The following is a 12,611-nucleotide window of genomic DNA, read 5'->3' on the forward strand; positions in this document are numbered from 1 at the left end:
GCAGGGCTTTAACAGCACCAATCATGACACATTCTTGTGGGGTGAACTGACTGACCAGGGGACTGACATTTGATTCAAGGTGGGAAGAACAGGCATGAATAATTTGTTCAGGGTGCCAGTGATAACTCGCCTTCTCTTCACGAACGACACCGTGGGATCTTTAAAGACTACTAACACACCCAGTGTTGGCTTAATAACCTCCGGCTCAATATCTTCCCATGGATGGTGCATACATCGATGTGAAATTCCAGGGTGACAGTTCATAGCTAGTTTGAGATTCAAACCAAAATCAAAATATTCAGAGTCCGTTTGGTTTACAACAGCAAATGACAGTAACCGAGTGATCAAAATTTCTGCAATTCATCGCTTTGTTCTCAAAACAGAGTGAAGAAAGAATGTCCATTAAAAAAAATAAAAAAAAACCATGGTATGTAAATCACTACAGCTTATTTTACCAAACTTTGAGACACCTTGAATTTTACAAAATTACAAATCAACAAACATATTGGTTAAGCAATGCAATTTCTGCATCTACTCTAAAATTCCAAGCATGTTCGGAGACCATTGACAACTGGAAAAAGTGGTCATGCAAGTCAGGCGACAAAGCAGAAATGCCTGTGCAACATGTCACTGCCAAAACAATGGCTTATAGCCTACGGGGGCTTCAACCACAAAAAGGTATGTTTGGTTATCTTTTAATGTAGATCGATACTGTATTGCAATATATTTGCAATCATAAAAAACACCTCGAGTTGTTTTCCGATGAAATTTGATGCCATTCCAACAAACAATACCACACAACACGATTTTCAGCAGGGATGAAGCAAAATATTACGTAATCCACCATTCAGGTTTAAAGTCTGGCAGGGAGAGTTAGTTTGTGGATGTCGTCAGTACCTGCCTGTAAGGAACATGGTCATGTGGGATAGGCGCAGGTGGTGAGGAGGGGGTGGTGAGTGCAGGGGAAAGGGGGGGGTGAGGATCCGCAGACGTACCTCCTTTGTCTCGGCCTGAAAGCAAGGTTTGAGCATGTCACGCAAAGAACAAAGCTGCCGTCGCTCCTCATCTTGCACTTGCTTGATCTGTCGATGGGATAAGACAATGTTAAAAAATTATTTATAATTTAAACAAATATTTTCAAGTGTTTGTACGTTTGTTTTGTGTGTTTGTGAATTATTCTTTCACGACCAAACCGTAGCATCGAGAGGCCCCAAATTTTGAGTGTGGGTACTTCAGAATGTGAGTAAGGTTTCAAGCGACCATACATTGGGCTTGACGTCTGTTTGGAGGCCTCCAAAGGCCATTACAAAGTGTATCTTGGGATGTAGGGGCAGGCAGTGCTGCCACCGGCTCACAGGCAAAAGGTAACCACCTTGACGCCATAAACTTCGCAGCTTTTCAATATTAAACATGTCCCAAAACCACCGCCGGGAAAAGTTCACCCAGCCGGGAAATGACAGGAACCCACCCCCCACCCCTGGGTAGCCCCTGCTCGTAATAATAATAATAATGATTAAAAAATAAAAACTATTATCCATCATGGGTTGGTTGTGCAGCCAAGCTGAATAAAAGGTCGTGAAAAAGACAAAATATGTCACTGATATATCCAGTATATATTGCGGTGCAAAGTACAATGGGCCTGCCAAAGGGCAGTCATGCCAGTTCCACCTCCAAAATGGGAACATCCCCAACACAGATACATCAACCAATGCATCGCACCGTATGCAATTCGTTAGCAAGCTTGTCCACTTGCATCTTGAAGCTTTCCACAACCTTCTGGCCATCTTGGAAAAAGCTGGAAGAAGACAAGCATCGTCTCAATGAAGATGGCCAATGTGAAAACAATCATGACGCATTCAAGATAGGAAGGAAGGAATTAAACTTGACCGACTAAAAGGTGTACAAATCCGATGCAATACACAATAACGATAACAGCACCAGCTATCACAGACAAGTCCAATCATGGTTCAGTACTGAGTTTCGATCTTCCCACTCCCAACCTTAATCCTCAACAACAATGCCACCCTGATATTTGACATACTTGCATTGGGCGTGGTAATATTTGATGAGGTTTTGCAGAAGATCAACACCTTTTTTCGTCTTTATCTCATTCACCTTGATGAGATACTGTGTACGAGGGGGAAACAAAAGGAAAGCATATTGTGGATACAAGTACCATTTAACTTCACTTCAAGTGAACAAAATATATTTTTTGTTTTTACCATTGTATCTTCATCCGTTTGGTCATTTATCAGCTACCATCTTGACAACTACCTCAAGGAGTTTAAGCACAACCTCAAGTATCAACAACGAATGGCTTGAAGCTTCAACACCTCAAGCCAGCCTTTGGAGTCACCGATGTGGGGTTCCATCCATGCCAACAACAATAATATACTGAAGATGATACAGTGCACAGTTGCAAGACTTTGCCAAAGCTGTATCCTCATGACAACTGAGCTGTACCCAACCTACATCCTCTCTCGCCACATTTCAAAAAAAATGCTGCATTTTTGGACTTTGTGTGTGAGCATCTTCGAAAAAGTCCCCACGTGCTCTGCTTCTCATTTGTCCTCCATTTTTGTATCTTCTATACCTCCTCTCTTTCATGGACCTTCACCTCTATATAAGGCTAACCTCTTTGCAGATCACATTGCTTCTAATTATATTCCCAATGATCATGGACATCCTCTTCCTTATTTTCCATCTTGTGCAGACTGATATTCCTGTTCCCTTTATCACTCCAAAGAAAGTTGCCAGAATTATTCAGACGATAGATGCGTTGTCCTGATTGAATCCCTGTGATTGTATTGAAGATGTGTTGTCCTGCAGCCTGGTGTTGGCTCAGTGGTTATGATGGAGGCTTGGGATCCTAGGGTCCTGAGTTCAAGCCCCGTCGGCCACTGAATTAATACACCAGGGGGTTGACTCAGCCTGTCATCCTTCCGAGATCAGCAAAATGAGTACCAGTTCCAGTGTGTGTATTGGTAGAGGGGCACTGCATCAGCAACACAGTCGCGCTTCAAGAAATGATAGCTAAGCTGTCATACGACCACCACCATGTGTTGTCCTGAACTGTCATCAATTCTTGCCAAGCTATACAACCTGTGCATGTCTAATTTGGTGTTTCCTTTATCCTGGAAAGTGGCTTCTGTCATCCCTGCATTCAAGGGTGCTGCTGAGCTTTTTTTTGGTATACTTTGTCGAGGCTCATATGAGAGCGAACATACCTTGTATATCTTGTCGAGAGGCTCGGCGAGGCTCGAGAGAGAGCATTCTGAGCCAACTAGCTATCGCCCAATCAGCCTGCTTCCTGAAATAAGTAAGGTACAATATTTGAATCAACACTTCTCAGCCACCTGGAAGACAATGAACTTCTCATTGACTGCCAGTATGGCTTTCACCATTCTCTCTCCACTGGCGATTTGCTATCCTTAATTACTGATCATTTCAATAGGAATAGGGCATTGGATTTCAAGGGTGAAGCTTGATTAGTTGCTTTGGATATCTTGAAGAGCTTTGACAAGGTGTGGCACAAGGGTCTGCTTCACAAGCTTCAGTCATTTGGTGTATTTGGAGGAATGCATTCGATCATTTCAGCCTCCCTTACAAATTGCAAGATAAAGGTGGTACTTGAGGGTCAATCAATTCTGGTGTTCCACTTGCTCCATCGATTCTGGTATTCCACAGGGCACAGTCCTTGGTCCCACTTGGTTCCTTGTGTATATCAATGATCTTGCTGATAATCTTCTGTCTCAGTTTGGCATGTACATGTCGAAAGAAAGTCTACATCTGCTTTCAAATTTTTCACCTTTTGTTGCCTTATAGCCTGGAATGAAATTGCATTAAATTAGACTTTTTCCACATCATGACCCACAACTTCCAAGTGAAAAAACAAATTTCAGAAAATTAATAAATACAAAAGTAGAATTATTCGGGTGAATAATTATGGACATCAACATGGACATTATGGTGAATAATTATGGATGACAAAGAACCTCACAAATGTATCAAATGTACCAGTCCAGACAGCAAAAACGTAATTGATGAAAAACGGAAACCACACTCTTGGTTGGATTTTTTCAACCCGAATATCACCTAACCCCCCCCCCCCCGGTGGAAGCACCTTTGATAGCAATTACAGCTGTGAGTCTGTTGGGATAGGTCTCTACCAACTTTGCACACCTTGATTGGGCAACATTTGTCCATTCTTCTGGACAAAACTGTTCAAGCTCAATCAAGTTGTGTGGGGAGTGTTGATGGACAGCAATCTTCAAGTCATGCCACATATTTTCGATTGGATTTAGGTCAGGGCTCTGACTGGGCCATTCAAGGACATTTATCATTTAGTTCCTTAGCCATTCCAGTGCATCTTTAATTGTGTGCTTCAGGTCATTGTCATGCTGAAAGGTTAACTTCTGTCCCAATTTCAGCTTTCTTGCAGAGGGCATCAGGTTTTCCTCTTGGATTTTTCTGCATTTTGCTCTGTCCATTTCCCTTCTATCCTGACAAGTGCCCTAGTCCCTGCTGATGAGAAACATCCCCATAACATGACGCTGCCACCACCATGCTTCACTGTAGGGATGGTGTTCTTTGGGTGATGTGCTGTGCTGGGTTTGCGCCAAACATAACGTTTTGCATTTACACCAAAAAGTTCCATCTTGGTTCGACAAACCACAAAACGTTTTGCCACATGGCTTCAGAATCTCAGGAATGGTTTTTTGCACACCTCAAACGGGACTCAAGGTGGTATTTTTTGAGTAATGCCTTCCTTCTTGCCACCCTAACATGCAGGCCAAACTTGTGGAGTGCTTGAGATATTGTCACTACATGCACACAGTGACTAGGTGTGGGGTACTATATGGCACAATGTAGAGTCATCTGCAAAAAGGAAGAGAGTCTTTTAGAGTCTTGGAGAAGTCATTTACGTCGATGAGCAACAAGACTGGGCCTAAAACACTGCCTTGGGGAACTCCAGCCTCGATTGGGAGAGGGTTCTATGGCAACACATTGATTTCGTGGGTGAAAGAAGGCAGAAATCCAGGATTGAAGGCAGCCTTCTTTTGCCATAAGCAAAAGGAGGGCAAAAAGAGAGAGTTTACCCTCAGGAGAGCCAGAAAACAACATCTTTCTCATCTCAAGTCTCAACTCTAAAACCTCTCCCTCCTCCAAATCCTGGTGGCATGTAATCAAATCTGTTTCTGGTGTATGTTCCCCCTCCATACCCTCCCTTACCTCAAATGACCGCACTGCTGATAATGCATGTGAAAAGGCTGAATGCCTAAACTCAGTGTTTGCAGCTAAATCTTGTGCCCAAAACCCATCGCTTTCTGTACCCACCTTCCCAGTCGCACACAACTGTCCCTGGACTCTGTGTCCTTTTCTCCTGACAAGGTGGAGAGCTTGCTGTCAAACCTCGACTCAGATTCTGCAGCCAGTCCAGACAGCATCAGCCAACGTTTCCTAAAAACCTGCTCCTCTGCTCTTGCTCGCCCTCTCTCTGTTCTATTCACCCTCTCATTTGCTCTAGGTCATCTGCCATCTGCCATCTGCTTGGAAATCAGCAAACATCTGCAACCAAAGTTGAGACTTGGCTGGACAACTTAGACTTAGATCTGTGAGCTGCAATTTATCATAAGAAAGCAAGAAGATGGCATGTTCATAAAAAAACTAGAGGGGGAGCACTCGGGAGAGTGCAAAACCTCCGCTGCCAATACTGCTGGGTCACTCAAGTGAACCTTATATCTTATTCATTAAATATGATGTCAACAGTGCTGACAGTTATAGTTCTTTTCTCCAACATTTTTTTTGGGGGGGCAGGGGGGTTGGAAATCACTTAAAACATGTAGAAATGCAAAAAAAAAAGAAATCGAAATTTTGTTGAAAAAAGTTTCAAAAAAATTTTTTTTTTCTCTTACAATTTTTATTTTGGGGGGCGGGGGGGTTGGAAATCACTTAAAACATGTAGAAATGGGAAAAAAATTTTCTCAAACAATTTTTTTTGGGGGGGTAACAATTTTTTGGGGGATTGGAAATCACTTAAAACATGCAGAAATGCAAAAAAAAAAAAAATTTCTCCAACAATTTTTTTTGGAGGGGGGAGGGGGACCAAGTCCAAAATTTAATGGCATGATCCTTGGACCATACCTCACCCCCCCCCCCACTAAGTTTCGTCAAAATCCGTCGAGGAGTTTTTCCGTAATACTGTTCACAAACAAACAAACACAAACACACAAACAAACACACAAACAAACACACAAACAAACACACAAACAGAAAGGGGTGAAAACAGTAACCTCCATCCATCTTCGAAGATGGCGGAGGTTAATTATTCTATATATCTATATACACAGATATACAGATATCAATATCAACATATCAATATCAGATGCCATGACTGCAGTGGGTACCAGGAAGCAAGTGTGACAACAGCTATCAGTACATGCATCCTGACCAACAGGAAATGCCAGCCACACATTAACCTGTAAAATACACAAAACAGTTCTGGGACAGCCAGGAACAAATTAAATTTTTAAAAAGGCTCTGCTGGCTAAACAGTTGCAATATGCTCCACCCATTCGGCATGAGCTTCACAGAACTACTCTCAAAGGTGGACCGGTGTATAAAATTGAGAATTAAATTATCTTCCTGGTATTTGCTGCAGTACAATCCCATGGGGATGTCAGGGTCTGTAGCTCTGCTAAGCTCATGACGAATGGGTGGAGCCCATGCAACTGTTCAACCAGAAGAGCCTTTTTAATATTATATTGTTATGGCTGTGGAAATTCGCATTACACCATAAAGGGCCCTCAGGTGAGATATCTCAATAGGTACATGTGTAGTTAGCCCATACCCATTGTATAGAGGGAATTTATGTGATCCATTCAGGCTGCGATCCTCCAGTTAGCCATTTTTCTGTTCTATCTTTTATTTCAAACAAACAGAATCTCAACAACCACGCCATCCCCATCACAGTGCCAACCACACTACAACCACGCCACCTCCACCATCTACGCTACCACATCTTTGCCACTACGTCCGCTTCCGAACGGCAAACAAAGGTGCCAAGGAAGGAACTGCGAGGACGCGTGGGTTTTCCCGCCTATTTCTCCCGTTTGAGTTCTCCGCACTCGGTGTGGGGGAGGTGCAATCCGAGCCGGGGGTCAAAGGTGAGAAAAGGTGGGGGCCTCTTTTTGGGGGAATAATTCCCTGGCCCCAAGCCAAGACTGACTTTCCTCGCCCCCCGCACGGCGCGGGAGGGGGGAACGAGAGGGCACGCCCCTTTTCGGGAACCTTCTCGAAGGAAGGTGGAGCCGAAAACGGGGCGGAGCGAAGGGCGGAGCCCCGCGCTACAAAAGGCGGACAGGACGGACCTTGGGGTGGTTGGTCGGTGGTTGGTCGAGAGTTGGTCTTCGGTTGGTCGAGTTGGTTCGAGAGTCTAGTTTTCGAGGCTTCCTGTCTGCTTGTCTTGTCGAGGGAAGAGGTCCTGCGCCCGCGGCTTGGCGAGCGGCCCTGTCACGAAGGCACGGACGGGAGACGCGGCAGCGCCAGTTGTGAGGTGGACCTGCGCGTCCGGACGGGGAGTGCCGGAGAGGGTTCACCGGCCGCGAGAGGGGTCGGGGCCAGGCGCGACCACGCTGACGGTCGTGGGAGAGGGACTCACCAGCCACAAAAAGGGAAGTCGCGACTTCCTTTGTTTTTCCTTTGCTTTTGTGTAAATGTGTGTTGGCGCCGTCCATCAAATAGAACTGTTTAAGTGTTGCCGTGTGTATGCGTATTCGGTTTGAACTCTTTCTTTGCTTTTTATGTGCATTTGACTGTATGGCTGTGGATACGTGCACATTGTCTGTGTGTGTGTGTGAATAAAAATGCTTGCTTGTTGAACTGTTCCCGCTCTGCTTCGTCTCTTTTCCTTTTTTATTGACCCTCCATTCACGTAAGGGGTTCGTAGTGGATGCAACATCCCGGTATTTAATCGGAACCGTCAAGGCTGACGATAACACCGCTCGGTTATCACTGTAGCATGGAACGGACCGCTTAAGCGGTTCGTGTCCGGAGTCGGCCTGTGGCGTGGTACGATCGCCCGGTCGACCATTCGCGCAGGTACTTGGGTAGATCGAATTTGGCGAGCAACCCTATCCTGCACGGGTGGGCAATTGGCACGATCGTGGTGAGGTTAAACCCCCACCCGTGACTAGCTCCCGGCGTTGTTCCGAGAGGGTCACGACTGAATTGTCCGTTCCGGTGGGCGAGGCGGCCGCCATTCGAGTCGAGCGGCCGATCGCATGCCGGCGGGCGCGAATTCGCAACAATATATACAATTTGCATATTTGTCTATGCATACCAAAACCTGCAATGATCCTTGTATTAAATGTGAACACAAGTTCATGATGAACAGGTAAATGTTACCACAGATGTGTAAAGAGTTAAAGAAGACAACATGACTATGGAGCAAACTGCAACATTAATTAATGGCTATTTGAAGCTTATTGGTAAAGATTACAGTGTCTGAGCATCAATCTTTTTCAAAATATGAAACTTGTCTGTTCAGCGACCGTTCAGCTTGAGGGGAATATGCTTGGACCAAAGTGGTGTAAAGCATACACACCTCACACATGTGTAACTGGAAAAGTCTGCGCTCTTTTTCCAAATCCTCAGCAATCTCAGCACCTGTCACTTCAGAACGTATCATTCCATGTTGTCTCGCGTGTTCTTTCTTCTCTTTCTCGATCTTCTGGCTGTGGAAACGGGGCCAAATAAAGAGCCTCAAGGGATGGGTACTGACGGGTTTTGAGCCACTCAGTCATTACAATCCATCACCTTATAGGTAAGTCTGGTGTTCGCTTAGCAGCTCTGGTGGCTGGTTTAGGATCCTAGGGTCCTGAGTTCAAGCCCTGTTGGCTGCTGAATTAAGACACCAGGGAGTTGACTCAGCCTGTCATCCTTCCGAGGTTAGCGAAATGAGTACCAGTGTACTGGTAGAGGGGCACAGCATCTGGTACAGCCACGCTTCCAAGAAATGATAGCTACCCAGCATCCAAGATGCCATACGCAAGAACAGAACCTTATAGGTCTTGGCAGAGGGCAGCTGAAATATGAAATATTACCCAACTGCAGTTTTATACAATGCCTAGCAAGGAGAGGAAGAATAAAACAATAAATAAATAAGGCAGGATGAGGGGGATGGGAAAAAGTGAATTTATTCAACACGTTAATCCTCTTCTTATTTAACATGCTAATCGAACGGCAATCAAGCCTTTCGAAAGATAAAATTCTATGAAGTAGAGTCAAAGAATAGGACGTTCTATGCACGAGCAATTTTATCTGCTCTGATTGGTCAAGGCACCATTACTCGCAAGTGCAATTAACATCGTGCAAATTATCTCATTTCCTTGCGGTAGCCTAATCCTGGAATACAGGAATGAAGCAATCGCAATCAAACAAGCGAATCTCTGCAGCCAACCAGGAAATCATTAAGTTTTTCCCAGCAGGGCAATTCGACCTTCACAGCTGTGTTGGGGTTGAATCACTAATTAAATTGCACAAAGTCACAGGTGGAACTCACAACTTAGCTTCGTAGTCTTTCCAGGCCTTGTCAAAGGGTTTCTTGAGGTCCTGCAGATCAGAAACATCCACTTACATTATACAGACAAACTGACACCTCAATAAATAGCAACCCTCACTCTCCATTGCCCCCAATTTTGAAAGTTGTAATTAACACCCCACACCCTCAAAACAGCATCTGCACACTGCGAAGACAAGGCAGTGATTTTGCCAGCAACAGTGTTGGCTGCATTATGAATAGCCGTCACTTTGGAGATGGAACAAAATGAAGCATTTATGTCAATATTATCACAAGCAACATTCGTCTTAACCCAACAGGTTCTTGGTAACTTGACAATACTCATACCTCGCAAGCACACCTCTAAAGGTGAAAGCTGGAGAGTTAGAACGGAGCTCAAAAGTGTGATGAATAACTGGATGGTCAAGTAAAGAAAAAAACCGAAATTCAGAAAACTATAGCATGATGTTAAAATAATGGCAAAGTCTAAAGAGTCAGGTGTCCTGTAAATTTGTTAAACCACACCCTCTCCTCACCCCTCCCCACCACTCCACCCGCTGTGGCCCTTTCAGCTCCAAAACTCAAAAGAAGCCCTGCCAAGCATCCCTGACACAGTCATTAATTCAATCCGAACACAGGCAATGCATCTCACCCTGCGGGAAGCTCACTATGCCAAATGGAGCTGAATATTCGCCAAACTCAAGGATACAGAACAATGGGACAGTCTCTTCAATGAGAAACTGGTTAAAAGAGTCATGCTACATGTGAAACGGAACTCTGGCTGGTCTAACATCGAGCATTAAGATAAGACGCAGAGGATAAACTATCTAAACTAAAGCATCAGTGGCTAGCATGGAGGGCAATGTAGGTTTGGTTTTATGGAACAAAGGTTACAAAAGCAGGAGTGTTTTGCCCAATCACAAAAGTGCAAAACGTACCCCTTTGGTCCCTTTGAGATCTCCCTTGAGCAGAGAGTCCAATGGGAATACCACAATGTTGTTCAGATTCTGCACCTGTGGATGCAACAAGCTATATAACAGCCATTTACAAACAGAACCCCACATGATGCTGTGTTTCAGCTGAGGAGACATGCACATGGAGACGTTAATCGGAAAATGGGGTATCTCACCAGGTTCTTGAAAAGAGCAGCAAGCTCTTTTGTGAATGAAGAAAACCTGAGAAAAGCCTCGCCAAGGTTCGGATCATCTCGACTCATAACATTGTTTGCAACCTTCTCCAATGCCTGCCAGTACGTGTCCTCGTCATCGGCATGGGCTAATAACAAAAGAAAAAGAAAAAAAAGCAAGCTGTTAGCAGGTAGCATCTCCATCCCAACACCGCAAATTGTGACAAAAAGAAAGGAAACAGGTGTGATAACATGTAAAAGGCCAAAGATAACTCAACGAGTTGTACCGAGATGCATGAACAAAAACCTGTTTACACATATTCTATATTGGCCAATTCCATCTCCATTTCTGTAGGACACTTACCCTTGAGCTTTGATTTGATGCAAATATAAAGTTGAAAAAGTCTCTATTCTTTCATGCAAATTGTTGATACTTTCCCCAAGGATCAAACTGTGTTGGCAACATTGTGATGCAGTGTGGGTAGATAAAGCCAAATGGTGCTCTCAGTTCAATGTCACTTTGAACATTACGTATACTACCCATTCCAGCAGCAAATTACTCATTGGTGTAACGTTATGGAAAACATGTTTTCGACTGTGTGAACTAACAAGTGAGTAAAGGATGCAAGATTGCACTTACCAAGTCCAGAAGTGTGAATCGACTTAATGGATTTCCTCACTTTCTGCAGAGCTACACGGTCAGCATCCAAGTTCTGAAACCAATAAAGGGAAGATATCTGCTGGCTTCAACTGATTACCATGGAATGGCGATGCACCGTTGCATTTCCTTAGTCAACGCATTTATATAAAGCATGGGAATTCCACATTTAAGCAACAATATATGCCTTCAAATATTTATCTCAATGACTTCTGATTTTAAAAAAAAAAGTCTCCATTGATACTACAGCCTTCAGAAAATATTTCCTGTCAAAATTTCATGTCCATACAACATGTTTGAAAGAGTAAAGAAACAAACAAACAAAAATAATAATAAAAAAAATATACCATCAGAGATGGGGCCTTGTCAATTGTCATTCATATGTCATAAGACAACATGACTATGGAGCAAACTGCAACATTAATTAATGCCAGGCTTAGGGAATGGAATAATCTAACAAATCCCCTGCCATTGAATGAAAAAGGTCATACATATTCCAGATAATGAGGGAGGTGAATTGGAAACAAGACACCATTTGGTCATCATCTCAAAAAAGTTCCTCAGGGGTGAGGAACGTAGTAACCAAAAATAATTGAAATCAGATATGTGGTTTTCCATTTATTACAAAAACATTTTTTCAAGATGGCCGCCCCAGCCGGCCATCTTGGATCCGGCCACGCCCAAAATCAATAGGGTTCTTCCTTTTCAGGTGGTACATGCGTGACTCAAATTTCAAATCGATATGGCGAACAGTTTATGAGTTGTCGCACTCACAGCTATAAATGATGACGCTCGGACAGACGGACGGACAGCCGGACGACCTGGGTGACAACAATATCCCCTTCCGCCAATGGCGGCGGGGGATAAAATCAAACAAACAAAAACTTTTACGTCAATACCCCAGCATCACATCTGTCTCTCCTGGATTCTGTGGGATCTCCCATGATGAGACAAAGGCACAAGGTCTGTTGCTTCCACATCTCAGACAAGTCAGTGGGTCCTTTTGTACCATCTATTCTCAAATATTGCAGTCTCTGTTTTATCGGTCCTAATCAGCACCTACAGCATATAAGCGTTTTTCCAGTAACCCCCTCCTGGTAAAAATTTCCAAAATCCAGGCTGAATGCACACCTCAACTCTTTTATGGCTCACTTTTCCTGTCGTAGAAACCACCTTCCAGAGGTTATTGCTCTTCCCTCCAGGGCTAGCAGTGTACTGTTATCTCTTGTCATCTGCCATCCAGACACACGTTCTATATTATCCCGATT

At 43.9% G+C, this 12,611-nt stretch overlaps 1 protein-coding gene across 1 annotated transcript in view; it reads right to left on the minus strand.

Moving 5' to 3' along the window:
* The window catches only part of LOC147017407 (arf-GAP with SH3 domain, ANK repeat and PH domain-containing protein 2-like), a 105,285-nt gene that overhangs the window by 51,661 nt on the left and 41,013 nt on the right, over positions 1–12,611 (minus strand). Inside the window, exons 2-9 of the mRNA XM_085847038.1 lie at positions 11,326–11,398; positions 10,689–10,834; positions 10,498–10,572; positions 9,563–9,612; positions 8,606–8,735; positions 2,042–2,127; positions 1,720–1,795; positions 996–1,082 (exon numbers count right to left, since the gene is read on the minus strand). Coding sequence (XP_085703164.1) covers positions 996–1,082; positions 1,720–1,795; positions 2,042–2,127; positions 8,606–8,735; positions 9,563–9,612; positions 10,498–10,572; positions 10,689–10,834; positions 11,326–11,398 — 723 coding nt within the window. The remainder of the gene's footprint in view (positions 1–995; positions 1,083–1,719; positions 1,796–2,041; positions 2,128–8,605; positions 8,736–9,562; positions 9,613–10,497; positions 10,573–10,688; positions 10,835–11,325; positions 11,399–12,611) is intronic.

This window comes from Eptatretus burgeri, chromosome 11, assembly GCF_056783735.1.
Source record: "Eptatretus burgeri isolate ZD-2024b chromosome 11, Ebu_testis_v1, whole genome shotgun sequence".
Taxonomy (NCBI): domain Eukaryota; kingdom Metazoa; phylum Chordata; class Myxini; order Myxiniformes; family Myxinidae; genus Eptatretus; species Eptatretus burgeri.